Genomic DNA, 13,530 nt, shown 5'->3' with positions numbered 1-13,530 from the left:
CATGAAAGTAAGAGGGAAAGAATTTTTATCAAAATGCAATTGTATTATAGGACGTTAGGAACTGCTGCCTGTAGCTGAACTTTTCTGATACACATGAAGTAACAAACTGTTAGATGTCACTCACATGGGAACAGATTATGAGCTTGGAGAACACTTCTGTGCCAGGTATCATCAGAAACTGTTCAGATTAAATCTACACACACAAAAAAAATCCAGACCTGGAAATCAGTTTTCCTTCTGGGTAGTCAAACATCACCAACAATAGTGACTTGGAAAATCACCATTAACCTTTTTTTTTTCGGATGATGGGGGAAAAGATTAATTTGATTAGATATTCACAGCCACTGCTGGTAACTGTAGTCCAGTGTGAGATATTTCTGTTGCACACCTCACTTTTTTTTTTTTCTGTTGATGGGCAAACTCATGCCTTAAGTGCCGATGTAAATTAAAGTTTAACTTTAACTAAATTACTGCGGATTCACTGTAGCCAAAGAGCACAGCTTGTAGCCTGAGGTTTCTTAATGTTCCTATTTTTGTTTCTACTGTGAGAAGGTATAAGAAATGCTATTTCAGGGATTCAACACAGGTGAAATTTTAGAAAAATATTAAACAAGAATACACACAAATCACACATGGCCAAAACAAAATAATAAAAGTCTTTAGTGGAAAACAACTTTATCCTTCTCCTGCTTATGGATCTTAAAAATACACAAAGTGTTAATTTCAAAATTGAAAATTCCGTTGTGATAAGGCTTGATTACACAGCCATTTCCCAAGTCTTATTGCAACAAATTGTGAAATATTTCTATGCAACTTTGTATCTTCAACTGTACAGGTAAAACAATACTTGAAATCAACTAGCACTTCAATCCCTGCATTTTCAATATATAAACTCAACATAGTACTGAATTATACATTTAAAATATTTACAGAGTTGACCAACAGCAGTACTAGCATTTATTGCCTTAAAACTGCATGTTCCTTATTTTGCACAAAGGGAACAAATAAAAGACGATTTTTTTTTTTTTCTTAATTATAAACTCTAGAATGGTTCAATGGGAGACTGAAATGTGCTGGGGAATGCTGTTAGAAGGGATTTTATCAATTTCAAGTATCAAGCTATAATAGATTGGAAAATCACACGGGTAGTATCTTTCCCTTGAGGCTGGAAGGATCTTATAATCTTTTATAAGAATGGCTTTAAAAGGACAGGAAAAGCAGGATAGGGAAAGGGAAGAAATGGAAAAGCAGAATCTACTTTAATTCACTGAGGAGAAGGGAAAGCCAGGGATATCTTATTTCTCAGTTGCTAGGGCCCCAAGAAATCTCATACTGAAAAAAGGGTTTTGTCAGAGAGTCAAGAGCTTAAGGCTCTAGAGCAAAGCACACTTCATGATTTGCCTCATGATTAGTGCTAGAAAGCATTAATCTCATTTACTGCAAAGAGGTCACAATCTACTCACACTAAAAGCAAATTTACAGGGCAGCGGGGCTGGCTCTAAATTCTAATTGTTATCGTTAAACTTTGGTTATACTGAGTGACTGGAACAGACATGGGTGAAATGAGTGGTGTTTGTTCCTTGCAGAAAAGCGTAAAAAACCAAAACCAAACATAACAAAAAACCCAACCACCACAAGTGGCACTTGTCACAAGCAGAGGCACCAAAGCCTGAATAACTAGCAACTGTCCTCTCACTATGTAGGCCAGAATCGAGGCACGTTGGTGGGGAATCTTATCCTATTTAATGAGAAGCCGTCATTTCAGTTGGCTGTAATTGAGATAACTACAGTTTACAGCGAGCATTACTGTACTGCAGTAGACCAGTCTCGGGGAATACTGCACCACTGCTGCCTCTACTGGGCTTTATAATTATTAAAATCTTCTGGTTTCATTACAGTAAATCTTACACCTCACAAAACTAAAATTAAAATATTTAATATTTACATAGCATCTCAGATCCTTAACACGTTTTATAGGCATAAGCTAGTCCTCACAACATCCCTGTGAGGTAGGTAGGTATTTTCGCTGTTTTAACAAGGACACAGTTCTAGCGACTTGCCAATGGCCACAGAGGATCCAGTGGAAAAGTGATACAAAATTAGAGGAGCCTGGCTCCTACTCCTGCACTTATATTAATCAAGCTACTTCCATAAAAAAACACCCCTTCTTATGTAATTATTTAACCAAAACTGAAATTACTTGAAGTGTTTTACAAGAGAAATGCTGCAATATGTATTTTTGAATAGTTTTAAAGATCACAAATTAGAATTTTCTTTACCTTAATAAAGAATTAAATTTTAAATGGACAACTGACTGCTCTAAGCAAGCTTTTCTAGAACTACATGGCTTAGATATAAAGGGATTTACCCAGGTAAACACTGGGGGCTTCAGCGAGTGCTGCGCATTATCAAAGAGATGACTGATTCAAACCCCTTTCTTTCAACTAGTAGGATTTGGACATGCTGAGAAAACAAGTTTCTCGTTCCTGAGGAAAACGGTGAGCCCTTTATCACCAAACAGTGAAACACAAACCTCTGGGCAATAAGTAGCAGATTCTGGCGGTGATTCAGTGAAGATAGTTAAGGCATAAATGCACATGAAAGTGGAAGTTTCATGTGGTCATAGTCTACTTCTCCCGGTCCATGTGTATCTGTGCTTTCAAGGTCTTGAATTTCATGACCCAACTAGATCGTCATGCTTGCCAGCATCAAAAAATTATAGGTTGAACAATAGAAAATTATTATGCCACCATTAGAACTAGCTATTAAAAAAGGGAAGGAGCTGGCAAAATGGGAAAGAAGCTACTTGTTTTCTAGTCTCAGAATGAAAACACTGGAGCAATAATCTGTTTTAGCAAAAAAAAAAAAAGCCTAGACAAATATATTTATTACAGTTATATCATGCAGCATTTATAATTCAGTTTGAATTGCCTTTTTTTCCCTTCAAAAAACAGGTGCATTTTTAGAACCATTATTCACTTTGCACAGTGAATGGAAAGTCAATGCCGTGATGCTATAAAAAGTTCAGAACGCTTACGTCAAGCCAACTCTCAGTGTTCACTAAAAATGGTCTGTGAGTCTTTCCTATGGACTTGAATGAACTTTTGCATCTAGATTTACAGCAACTAGATGTGTAGAAGATCACTGAAGGATATATATTTTTTTTTTAAGGGATATAAAAGCCAAATAGTTTAGGTAGAAGCAGCCACCTAGCCAGCAGGAGTATGAATTAGCAAAATTTATTCCCAGAACTTTTTTGCATCAATTTAATGGATGTCACTAAGCAGAGACATCTTAGCATTTGCTCTAAAAGAAACACAAAATGGCATGGAAAGATCCCTGTTGAATATATGAGAATGGAAGAAAAATTAAGAAACAAGAAAGGAAGAATGTTGTCTAGCATAACATGAAGCAGGAAAATGACAAAAAACCCTGCCAGGATATTTTCCCTTCAACACACAGTATTAATTTTTAATGGAGGGCACAGGAAAATTTTAAGCAACCTTCAAAACTAGTCTTTCAAAGTAAGCGTTGATACTTTAGCAAGTCTTGATAGTCAAAAGACGCTGTGCATCTCTGCTTGTTACAACACAATGGGCTTGGGAAGAGAAGCAATGGATATGCACATTACTTTGTCCCGAATACTAACTCAGTTTGTGCTCCCATTCATCAATCACAATACACAAGAGGATTTCAAAATTTTAAAGTTAATAAATATTTTTAAATAGTGAGCCAGCTTTCAAATTTAAAAGAATGATAGTGACAGAGCTAGTTACAAAAGAAATGATGACTGAGTATACCAATTATTCAGTCAGATCCAAAAAAAGCTGAAGGTATTTGCTATGATCTCTTTGAAGACTTCGGCCTAGATATTTGACATCGAGCACATCATGACAAACTAGCAGCTCCTACTGCTGCTTCTGTTCCCAGGCTTTAATGCCCTTCATCTGAAAAATAAATGAAGTTTCAGAACTGCTGCCCTATCCAATGTAAAAACTCAGAGAAACTCCAGAAGCAGTTTCAAAAACATAGCAAAACCTAGAGAAATTTTTTAAAAATCAGCCATTAGAACAATTTAAAAACAGAAGGACCTGCCAGGATCATTATCTTTTGTGCAAGTGCACAGTCAAGAAATCTTTTAAAGAAAAGCATTAGAGTTTCAAGAAGAAATTGAGAGCAATACCCCTGTTCTAAAATACTACTCAAATTACCTTAGAAATAAAATACTAGCTGGGAAGGTACATTATCTAACAAGTTTCATGGTCTCTTTTTAATGTGTAAATCTGCCCTAGCCCAGTTTTCACATAAATTAAAAGATAAAAGTATAATGAAGAGATGGCATTTTTGGCCTTGTGGATCCATGTTTGAGACAGGTATGGATTTAACTAAAAAAAAAAAAAAAAAAAAAAAAGCCTTAGATCACTTATAGCACAGTATTATAGATTTATCTTTTTAAAATTCTGGCTATTGTGACTAATTTTGAGATGAATGGCTGAAGAATGGCACAGAGTTGCAAACATGATGCTATACATAGCCATGTAAAGGTGTATACTGTACATTTTCTATAAATTTTAAAAACATATGGGAAATATTCAACAGCATAATTTAGCAGAGGTCTTAAACAAAAGGGCCCACTTCTGCCTCCAGGTATTTCCACAAAAATAAATTGTACTAGACCTGCAGCATTTGTGTTTGCTTCAGTTTTCTCTGGCTCATGACTGGAGACAAAGCAGGCCTTGCTTTTGTACTCATGTGCTGCTCACCCTTGTTGGTCCGCCATACTCAGGGCACTATATTCTGTTGTCATAATAGCTAAAGTGCTGATGTAAAAAACTGGACAAGAGCAGAGCAACTGGGAGAGCTCTGCAGAAGTGGAGCTAGATTCAGCAAAATAAAAAATCCCCACAGCACTACACATCCCAGTTACCTTTCTTGACTGGAGTCGAATATGGCCTTTGAGTAAAAGGGTTTGACGCCCCTGTTCTAGCATAATTGTTTTAGCTAATGCCCCAACTTTAAAAAGTTTGCCAGTAATTTACACCTGTTGAGTTGTTATTGCTTAAGCAAACAGTTCAGTGTAGAAATACATTGCAGTTGCGTGCAACCCAGGTACGAATCAAAACGGATACTGAAAGTAAAACTACACATGAACCTTGCATTAGACACTCATTCCAAAACGACATGCCAACGTGAAGGGCTGCAGGAGGTACACAGCAGCTTAATGCTAACATCCTAAACCAACTCTGAAGAGTCAAATCTTGCCTTAAAATTCTTATCTAAAGTATATGAGCTTTTTTTTTTTTTCTTTTAAATTAAGGCAATGAAATGGCTACAGTTCCTAAAGTTCACTTTAGGGCAACAAAAATATACACCTTTTTTTTTTTCTCCGAACTTTAGGCAGCAGAACGTAATGTAAAAACCCGCATTACATTAAACATGCAATGTCAGGTTGATGCAGAAAAAAAGAACTAAACACAAGTTAAAATACCATTTGGTTTTTCTTCCCCATTGGAACACAAACTCAAACTTTAAGAGAGGAAAAATAAAGCTTAAAATCAGCTAAACTGTTTAGAGCTTTATATGTATCTGCATCACACTCTAACATGATTTTGGGTAGAAAAGAAATCTGTACATTTATCTGACCGCTCATATTTTAAACCAGTGTGGGGGAAAGGCACTGCATTTATTTTTCACTGTGCCCATATCTGTTTGCACACATATGGAAAAAAATTAAACTCAAATTTTCTGTTCATTCTCTCCCACACACAAGTATGACAGATTGCAGCTAACACATAATAGCAGAAGCTGATTCAAAGTTGACCTCTCCTATTCCACTGTGTTATGTTCAAACTTCCAGGCTCTGTAGAATCTGAGATGGCTGCAAAGAACCCAGAGACAGGTACAAGATTTAGTCAGCATTCAGCATTTCTCAGTGCATTTTGCAGAAAGGGTCTAAATTAGGCATAGAGTTTTGTTTATTTTACACAGAGAAGTCCACCAACATTCGCCATAAATTCTTCTAAACTCTTTAAGAAGGCCATCTTCTGCTTACGGTCCAGTGTAGGAGGAGTGCTGCTTGCAGTAAGCTTGTTGAAGGCATCTGCTAACCGCTGGTAAATTACCGGATCTTGCTGAGTTGATAGCAATGTTTCAACTAGCTCTGAATATTCAGCCTGTTAAATAAACAATAATCTTATTAAATTAAAAAAAAAAAAGAAGAAAAAGATACAATATATACAACTTCTCTCATCAGGACAAAATCCAGAATCAAGGCTGTGACAGTACCTTTCCACCTGTTATCCCGTTTCACTGACTAGTGTACCAGTGCAGCTCTGGACCTGCAGCCTTTCACCTGCCTCTAAACCAGATAAAGTCCTTCAATCAGACCAGTTTGTTTTTTTCTTTTTTTTTTTCAGTAAGGCTAAAGAAGCCTTTAGAGCTAGGGACAGTGCTCTGCAGTGTAGAGTAATAAGAAAACTTTAAGGCACACCCTTCAAAGTGCCTTCTGGCTCTTACTTAGCACAGGCTTATTCCTGCCTGTTCGGCGTGCTGTACCAACCATCTCCTCCCCCAGGTTTTCCCTTTTCTAGATTCCCTTCCCTGGGACAGAGAGCTTAGATTCCTAAGTTTCCTGTAACTCTCATGCATTCTTGGATAGAAACAGAAGACAAAATCATGTTAAACATAACTAAAAGGACACTGCACAGGGACACCTGGAGCAAGTCCAGGGTGATTGCTGAGCTTTGGGAGCTAGGGCGAAGGACACGGGAGCCAGAATGGCAGTCCCCTCAGTTCTACTGGTGAAGGGCTTAGGTGGGAGGAGACACAACATGAAGTTGCTACCTGTGGCTAGCGTCACAAAGTCTTTTGTCTAACATGATTATGATTCCATCTTTGAGGGATGAGGGCTGCTAACAGAAGAAGAAATCCATACAATAAAGTGGCCTAGGAACATCTTTGCCGAAGGCAAAAGGAGACAGAGACCAAGAGAACACAAGGAAGAACAAGAGAACCAAATAAGAACACAAGGAAGCGTGATAGGTTTAAGAGTCTCATCAGGAAGGATGAAGCATGTTGAAAGGAAGCCAACCTCAAATTATGCAGAAATGCATTCAGCTTTGGAAACAAACAGGAAGAGCTAGAGCTCCATGTGCAGATGTAGAGCTGCAACATCACTGCACACACTGAGATGTGGTGGGGCAGGTGGCATGACTGGAGTGCTCCAACGGACAGAAGGAGGCTCTTTAGGGAAGCAGAGGACAGAAGATTGCCATTACGTGAAAGGGCAGCTCAAATTAAGAATACTTTTCCATGGACTGGGCAACAATCTAGTTGAGTGTTCATGGGTCACGATCAGAAGAGAGGTGGTAAAGATGACATAATGGTGGGAGCTTGTTACTAACCACGAAAATGCAGTAAGTAGTGGACTGAGTCACTTTCAAGCAACTTGAAGTTTCCAGATCAGACTTATGAGAGATTATCTCCCTGACATTTGCTCAAATGCCAGATGGGCCTCATAGGGGTGACTTTGCATCTGCTACTCACAGCTAGGAAGACCTGGTCAGCGAGGGGGTAATTAATGATAGCTTTGGCTACAGTGAAAATGAAATACTAGAGTTCAGAATCCTTAGGAGAGCAAGGAAGGAGGGCAGCCGAGTACACATCCTGGACATCATGAGAGCAGATTTCAGCTTATTCAGGAGACTGGTGGGTGGAATCCTGTGGGACAGAGCTCTAAAGATGAAAGTTGCTCAGGAGAGCTGACAGGTCTGTAAGGACCACCTCTTCCAAGTGCAAGAACAGCCTGTCCAGATACTGCGAAAAACAACATAAACACTTCAGAACACTGAAGCAGCTAGGCAGGGAGTTCATGACTGGACTCCAGTGCAAGGAGGACACATGCAGGAGATAGCAGCAGGGACAGCTACAAAGGAGCAAAACAGAAACATTGTCTGGCAAAGAACAATGACAGAAAAGTGAAGTTCAGCTAAGTTGAATTTGGCAAGGGAAATCAAGGACAAGAGCAGCTTCTACCAGTACATTAACAGTAAAAGAAGGAACAGGGAAAATGTGGGTCCTGCGGCTGAATGGAGCAGGTGATTTAGTGATAACAGACAAAAGATAAAGTTGAAACGCTCAGTGCCTGGAGAAGAGGAAGCTCCGGGAGACCTTATAGCAGTCTTCCAGTAACTCAAGGGGGCCTACAAGAAAGATGGGGAGAGGCTCCCTGACTAGAGACAGGGTTCAAGGAGAAGAGGAACTACCAGTAGTAAAGAGGATCAATCCAGGGATCTCATGAGAAATCCTGATGCACAGAAGCTCATGAGACTATTTGCAAATCTGTTATGGATACCAGCTCGCTGCTAGGAAATCCCCTACCCTTTCCATCTCAATCTGGGTATCGAGGACTTTAATCAGTAGAATTATAATCAATGATATTACCAATGATTGATAATAGGAAAATACTTAATCAATATGGTTCTGGAATATAAATATAGGGTAATTCTTGTTAACCATAGAACTATAGTCACATGGGTTAAATTTTATATGAAATATCCTTATCTTAGAAATATGAAATATCCTTGTTTTAGAAATTAGCCTAGCGTGTCAGGGGGTAGTTTGGGGAGTGGTAGAACGAGGCACCAGCTATGCACCTTGGGCTCTAAGCCATCACTTTCAAGCCAAAAGATTCAAGGGCAAGATGACCTTGTTCTCAGGACCATATATGGAGATTTCAAGGAGGGGTTCGACCAACGAATTTGAGGAGGGGGCATCTTGACAACCCTTGAGACCACCAGAAGACCCTCGACTCAAATGACTGAACATGCGCGAATGGGAGGAGATGTATTACAATGATTTCTCGAAAAATTGATGTTTATGCATAACATTTCTCGTAAATCTAGCGAATATGTATATCAAATGTGTATTTAACTGTGCTGTTGGATCAGACAGGTGCGCACACTAGGTGGAGCGATCCCCCATGCGCCCAGCGCTGCAATAAAGAAGTGCCTGCTTCTTAACTTCACATTGCTGTTAAGGAGTTTTATTCTGGATTTCAGTAACAAGACCTGACAGAATCCATCCAAGGGTTCAGAAAGCTGGCTCATGTCATTACAAGGCTGCTCTCTATCATCTTTCAACAGCTAAGCAAATAATGAAGCAAGTACTCCTGGAACCTATCTCAGAGCATGTGAAAGAGAAAGGGATTGAGAAAAGCCAGTGTGGATTTACCAAGGGCAAATCATGCTTTCCCAGCCTGTCTTCTGTGATGAAATAACTACTTCTGTGGATGAGCGGGGAGCAGTGGATGTCTGATGAATCTCCAGCACTCTTTCACAGCATCCTTGTAACCAAGCTGGGATTTTATTGTCTAGATGGGTGGACTACTACATGGGTGAAAACACACCTGTATCATCAGCCTCTAAAGGATTGTAGTTAATGGCTCATATTCCACCTGGAAGCTGGTTACAAGTGGCACTGAGAGCTCTCATGTGGGCCTCGTCCTGTGAAATATTTTAGTCAATGACCTGGAGGAGGAGAGGAAACACACTCTCCTCAAGTCTGTGGATGAAACCAAACTGGGGAGTGCAGCCAGTGCATTCAAGGGCAGGACTGACATTCAGAGATATCTAGTCAGGCTGGAGGAATGAACTGACAGGAACTTAATGAAATTCACCAAGGACAAATACAAAGTCCTGCAGCTGAAACAGACTACCCCCCTGCAACTATACAGACTGGGAATGGACAGGCTGGGGAGCAGCTCCCCTGAATGAAGGACCTGAAGGTCCTGGTGGACAGCAGGCTAAGCAAGTCAGCAGTACGCCTTGTCAGCAATGAACGCTAGCTGCATACTGGGCTGTATTTATTATTTACACAGCACTTGTTAAATTAGATAATAGAATCTTAGAATGGTTTGAGTTGGAAGGGATCTTAAAGGTCACCTAGTTCCAACCCCCTTGCCATGGGCAAGGACGCCTTCCACTAGACCAGGACGCTCAAAGCCCCATCCAACCTGGCCTTGAATACTTCCAGGGATGGGGCATCCACAGCTTCTCTGGGCAACCTGTTCCAGTGTTCTACCACCCTCACTGTAAAAATTTTTTTCCTAATATCTAATCTAAATCTACTCTCTTCCAATTTAAAGCCATTACCCCTTGTCCTGTCACCACATGCCCTTGTCAAAAGTCCTTCTCCAGCTTTCTTGTAGGCCCCCTTTAGGTACTGGAAGACTGCTATAAGGTGTCCCTAGAGCCTTCTCTTCTCCAGGCTGAACAGCCCCAATTTTCTCAGCCTGTCCTCATAGGAGAGGTGCTCCAGCCCTCTGATCATCTTTGTGGCCATCCTCCGGACCCGCTCCAACGGGTCCCTGTCCTTGTGATGTTAGGAGCTCCAGAGCTGGACACAGTACACCAGGTGGAGTCTCCTGAGAGCAGACTAGATGTGGAATACTGTGTCTGGTTTTAGACTTCTTAGCACACTTAATGAACTTGAGAGTCCAGTGGTGGGCCACCAAGACTGTCTGGCAGGTGCTAAAAGCACATGAATTATAAGGATAAGAAAGCATTCAACAGGCTGCTCAGAGAGGCTTTGGAATATCCATCTTGGAATTTTTCAAGATACAGTTGGAAAAGGTCCTGAGCAACCTGATCTGAATTCAGTGTTGACCCCACTTTGAGCTCCTGAAGGTCCCTTCCAACTTGGACGATTCTATGATTTGCCAGATGCACAGTAACTAACCACCCTCCTTTAACAAATGACTGGTTTTCAGGGTGCAAGTGTCTAAAGGCCATACCTGATGCAAACACACTAAAGTGTAGAATGCTTCACCTGCTGCAGTTGTCATTTCTGTATTGTGCTTCTGAAGTACCAGCATATCAAAGACCATCTGAAATCACAAAACAGAAGTAGTTACGGAAGTGTTAGCTTAACTTTCTGCTTTACCAACACTTGCTGCTGAACCTCATGTATTTACAAATATCCAAGGTTGCTGTTTGTTTTGTTGCCTTTTTTTTTTTAATTCAGGTATCAGTACTTGGAAAGCAAAGTTCTTTTAGAAGTCGAGTCTTGGCTTAACAGCACAAATTCAAGTCTCAAAGCACTGAAACCTGTTGTTGATTTATATTCTTCAGAGAGAAATGGCATTTCTTGTATTTTTCTCCAAAAGCTGCAGATATGCCACAGAAATAATGAAAAAAAGCCTTTGCTCTTCCAGAAAAAAAAACAGGGATCTTTTTCCTCAAGTTTTGGAGAGTCCTACAGCTCGCAGAAAGCCAAACAGGGAACAGATAAATAAGAATGGTATTATTAATTTTAAGCGGAAGTTTAGAGAAAAAGCAGAAAACTATTTTAGTTTAGAAAAAAATATAAAGACAAGTCCCCAGAAGTTTGAATGTCAGTTTGGTACGAAAAGATGTCTTAAGGAGAACTGAAGTCTACATAAAACCAGAAGACAAGCACACAAACTGCTCTATTACTTTGCTCCCAGTTAGCAGGAACCTGGTTGCTACCGGGTCACTCCAAAATTCAGTGAGATAGAGTGGATAGTCCTAAAAGGAAAGTACTAAATATGATACTGGATTAAGAAAATGCATAATTCATTGGATACACTGAATAAATGACAGCATTTTCTTTCTAGTTCCCAACTGTGCTCTTTTTTCTGCCTCTTGTTTTAGGATTCTACCCAGCCTCCAGTTCAAACAGTTCTGGAAGCTTTTTATTTCACAGATTTCACAGTAAATGCAACTGCTGAAATTGTCAATCAGGTTCACTCCAGAACTCGTGTGCAGAGCGTGGATAAATATAAATTGTTTTCTGAAAGGCTCAGGTTTTTTCTTGATTGGCAGAAAGTAATTTCCTCCCTCTTCCATCTCCATCTTCCTTTGCACTCTAGTCCAACATCTCCAGTCCTTCATGCTCTCTTTCTTCTTAAACTGCCAGTTTTTTAGGTAAGAGGCTGTTTCTTACCATATGTGTGATCCTGATTAATCCGGTTAGATATGATCAGTGTTTGGCCTCTTGACGCTACCTGTGTGCAAAAAAAGTACGACGAAATGCAGATGCCTTACCTTAAGAAAGTGCCTTGTTGCTAGAAAAAGGGTTGAATCTGTTTCTTGTGCTTTCGCACACTGTTCTGCTAATGGTGTTACAGCCTCCAGACAGAGCTGGCAAACCTCTGAGCTCATTCTGATAACGGGCGTTAAAGAATCAAGGTCAGATTGCAATTAAATTGTGGTAAAACTTCCCAGTTGTGTCACTAGAAAATATTTTAAATGCTTGTATGTTCCGAGATTCTTTTTACTATAAAGCTGTTAAAAAAAAAAATAAAAAAAAAAAATAGGGGGGAAAAAAAAGAATTCCAACCTTGTTGCCTTCTTTTATTAGCTACAGGCCCTAAGGGAACATAACCCTCTCTGACATAACATTTTCAGAAAGAGTCCCTTATGGTCAAGCTCATCTGTTTCTGACACGTGCCACAGATTAGTGAAAATGGTACTCCCATTATGAGAGGGAGAGCCCATTGGCACCCTGACAGGAAATGCTCTGGAGCCAGCCCAGTAGAACAGCAGCAATGTTTTGTATTACCAGCTGAGAAACTAATTCAGGAATGGCTTTGGGATACCAGCTGAAAGCTTATGAAGTTACACACTCTGCAATGAAGTAATGGAGGAGGCAGGAATGGCTGCCAGGAAAAACTTACATGCTAAGCCACTTAAAGGCTGCATTCAAGCAACGCAAGTCAGAGGAAATTCAGCTAATCCAAGAATCTCAATAGACACTACAGTGAAACTCTCAATCACCAGAGAGCAGAGAGTAAGAATTGATTATCAATATACAATGACAGATGCAGATATTGATAGAAAAGGAAGAAAACGCAAAGAAAAAAAACCCCAGATTTTTAACAGGTCCTTATAAAAGCAAGTCAGATTTCTAAACACTCTCAAGCTCTATAAAGGATACGATGACATCCCTAACTCCAGTGAGTACATAAGGCTCTTAAAGAGGTCCTCTGGAAGTTGTGGAATTTTCTCAGGGAATATCTCACAGATGAAGGTGATTAATTTGTAATATTGATTACACAGGGATGGAAACTGTCAAAAGAAAAACAGTAATTTTAGAATCAATCACATCACTCTATTCTGGCGTAATTTCCATCTGTATGAAGAGACAGGACTGATGTTTTCCACTGAAGAAGAAAAGACAAGTTTAGTAGACATATTCAAAATCATGATAATATCTACAACTTTATTAGCAAACACTGTGGTACAATAAAAAAAAAAGATTGCTAAAGCTAAGCAGTTGATGGTGGGAGTCTGGTATCTGCTCTACATAAATGCAAGAAGTTTCACTTCAGGCATGGGCAAGTCTAGTCCTGTGGGTAAAACCCTCACGAGCATTTGGAGCACAACAGAGGCTAGGGCTCCTTTGACTCAGTTTAATCTAAAATGGATGTAGCTCTCACGCTCAGCAAGTGCTCCTGGGTGAGAAAGCATGAGAGGACAGCTGAGACATGTCACAAGTGTTCCCCTGACT

The 13,530-nt window shown here is 39.8% G+C and overlaps 1 protein-coding gene across 1 annotated transcript in view; it reads right to left on the bottom strand.

Moving 5' to 3' along the window:
* Positions 1-633: 633 nt before the first annotated feature.
* Positions 634-13,530, bottom strand: part of XPO4 (exportin 4) — a 60,832-nt gene continuing 47,935 nt past the window's right edge. The window contains exons 18-21 of the mRNA XM_086739529.1: positions 12,958-13,088; positions 12,066-12,183; positions 10,793-10,885; positions 634-6,173 (exon numbers count right to left, since the gene is read on the bottom strand). Coding sequence (XP_086595655.1) covers positions 5,976-6,173; positions 10,793-10,885; positions 12,066-12,183; positions 12,958-13,088 — 540 coding nt within the window. The 3' untranslated portion in view covers positions 634-5,975. The remainder of the gene's footprint in view (positions 6,174-10,792; positions 10,886-12,065; positions 12,184-12,957; positions 13,089-13,530) is intronic.

The sequence above is a fragment of the Chlamydotis macqueenii genome, chromosome 1 (assembly GCF_036417535.1).
Source record: "Chlamydotis macqueenii isolate bChlMac1 chromosome 1, bChlMac1.mat, whole genome shotgun sequence".
NCBI lineage: Eukaryota > Metazoa > Chordata > Aves > Otidiformes > Otididae > Chlamydotis > Chlamydotis macqueenii.
The sequence above is the reverse complement of the archived record's forward strand: the minus strand, read 5'-3'. Positions and strand labels throughout refer to the sequence as shown.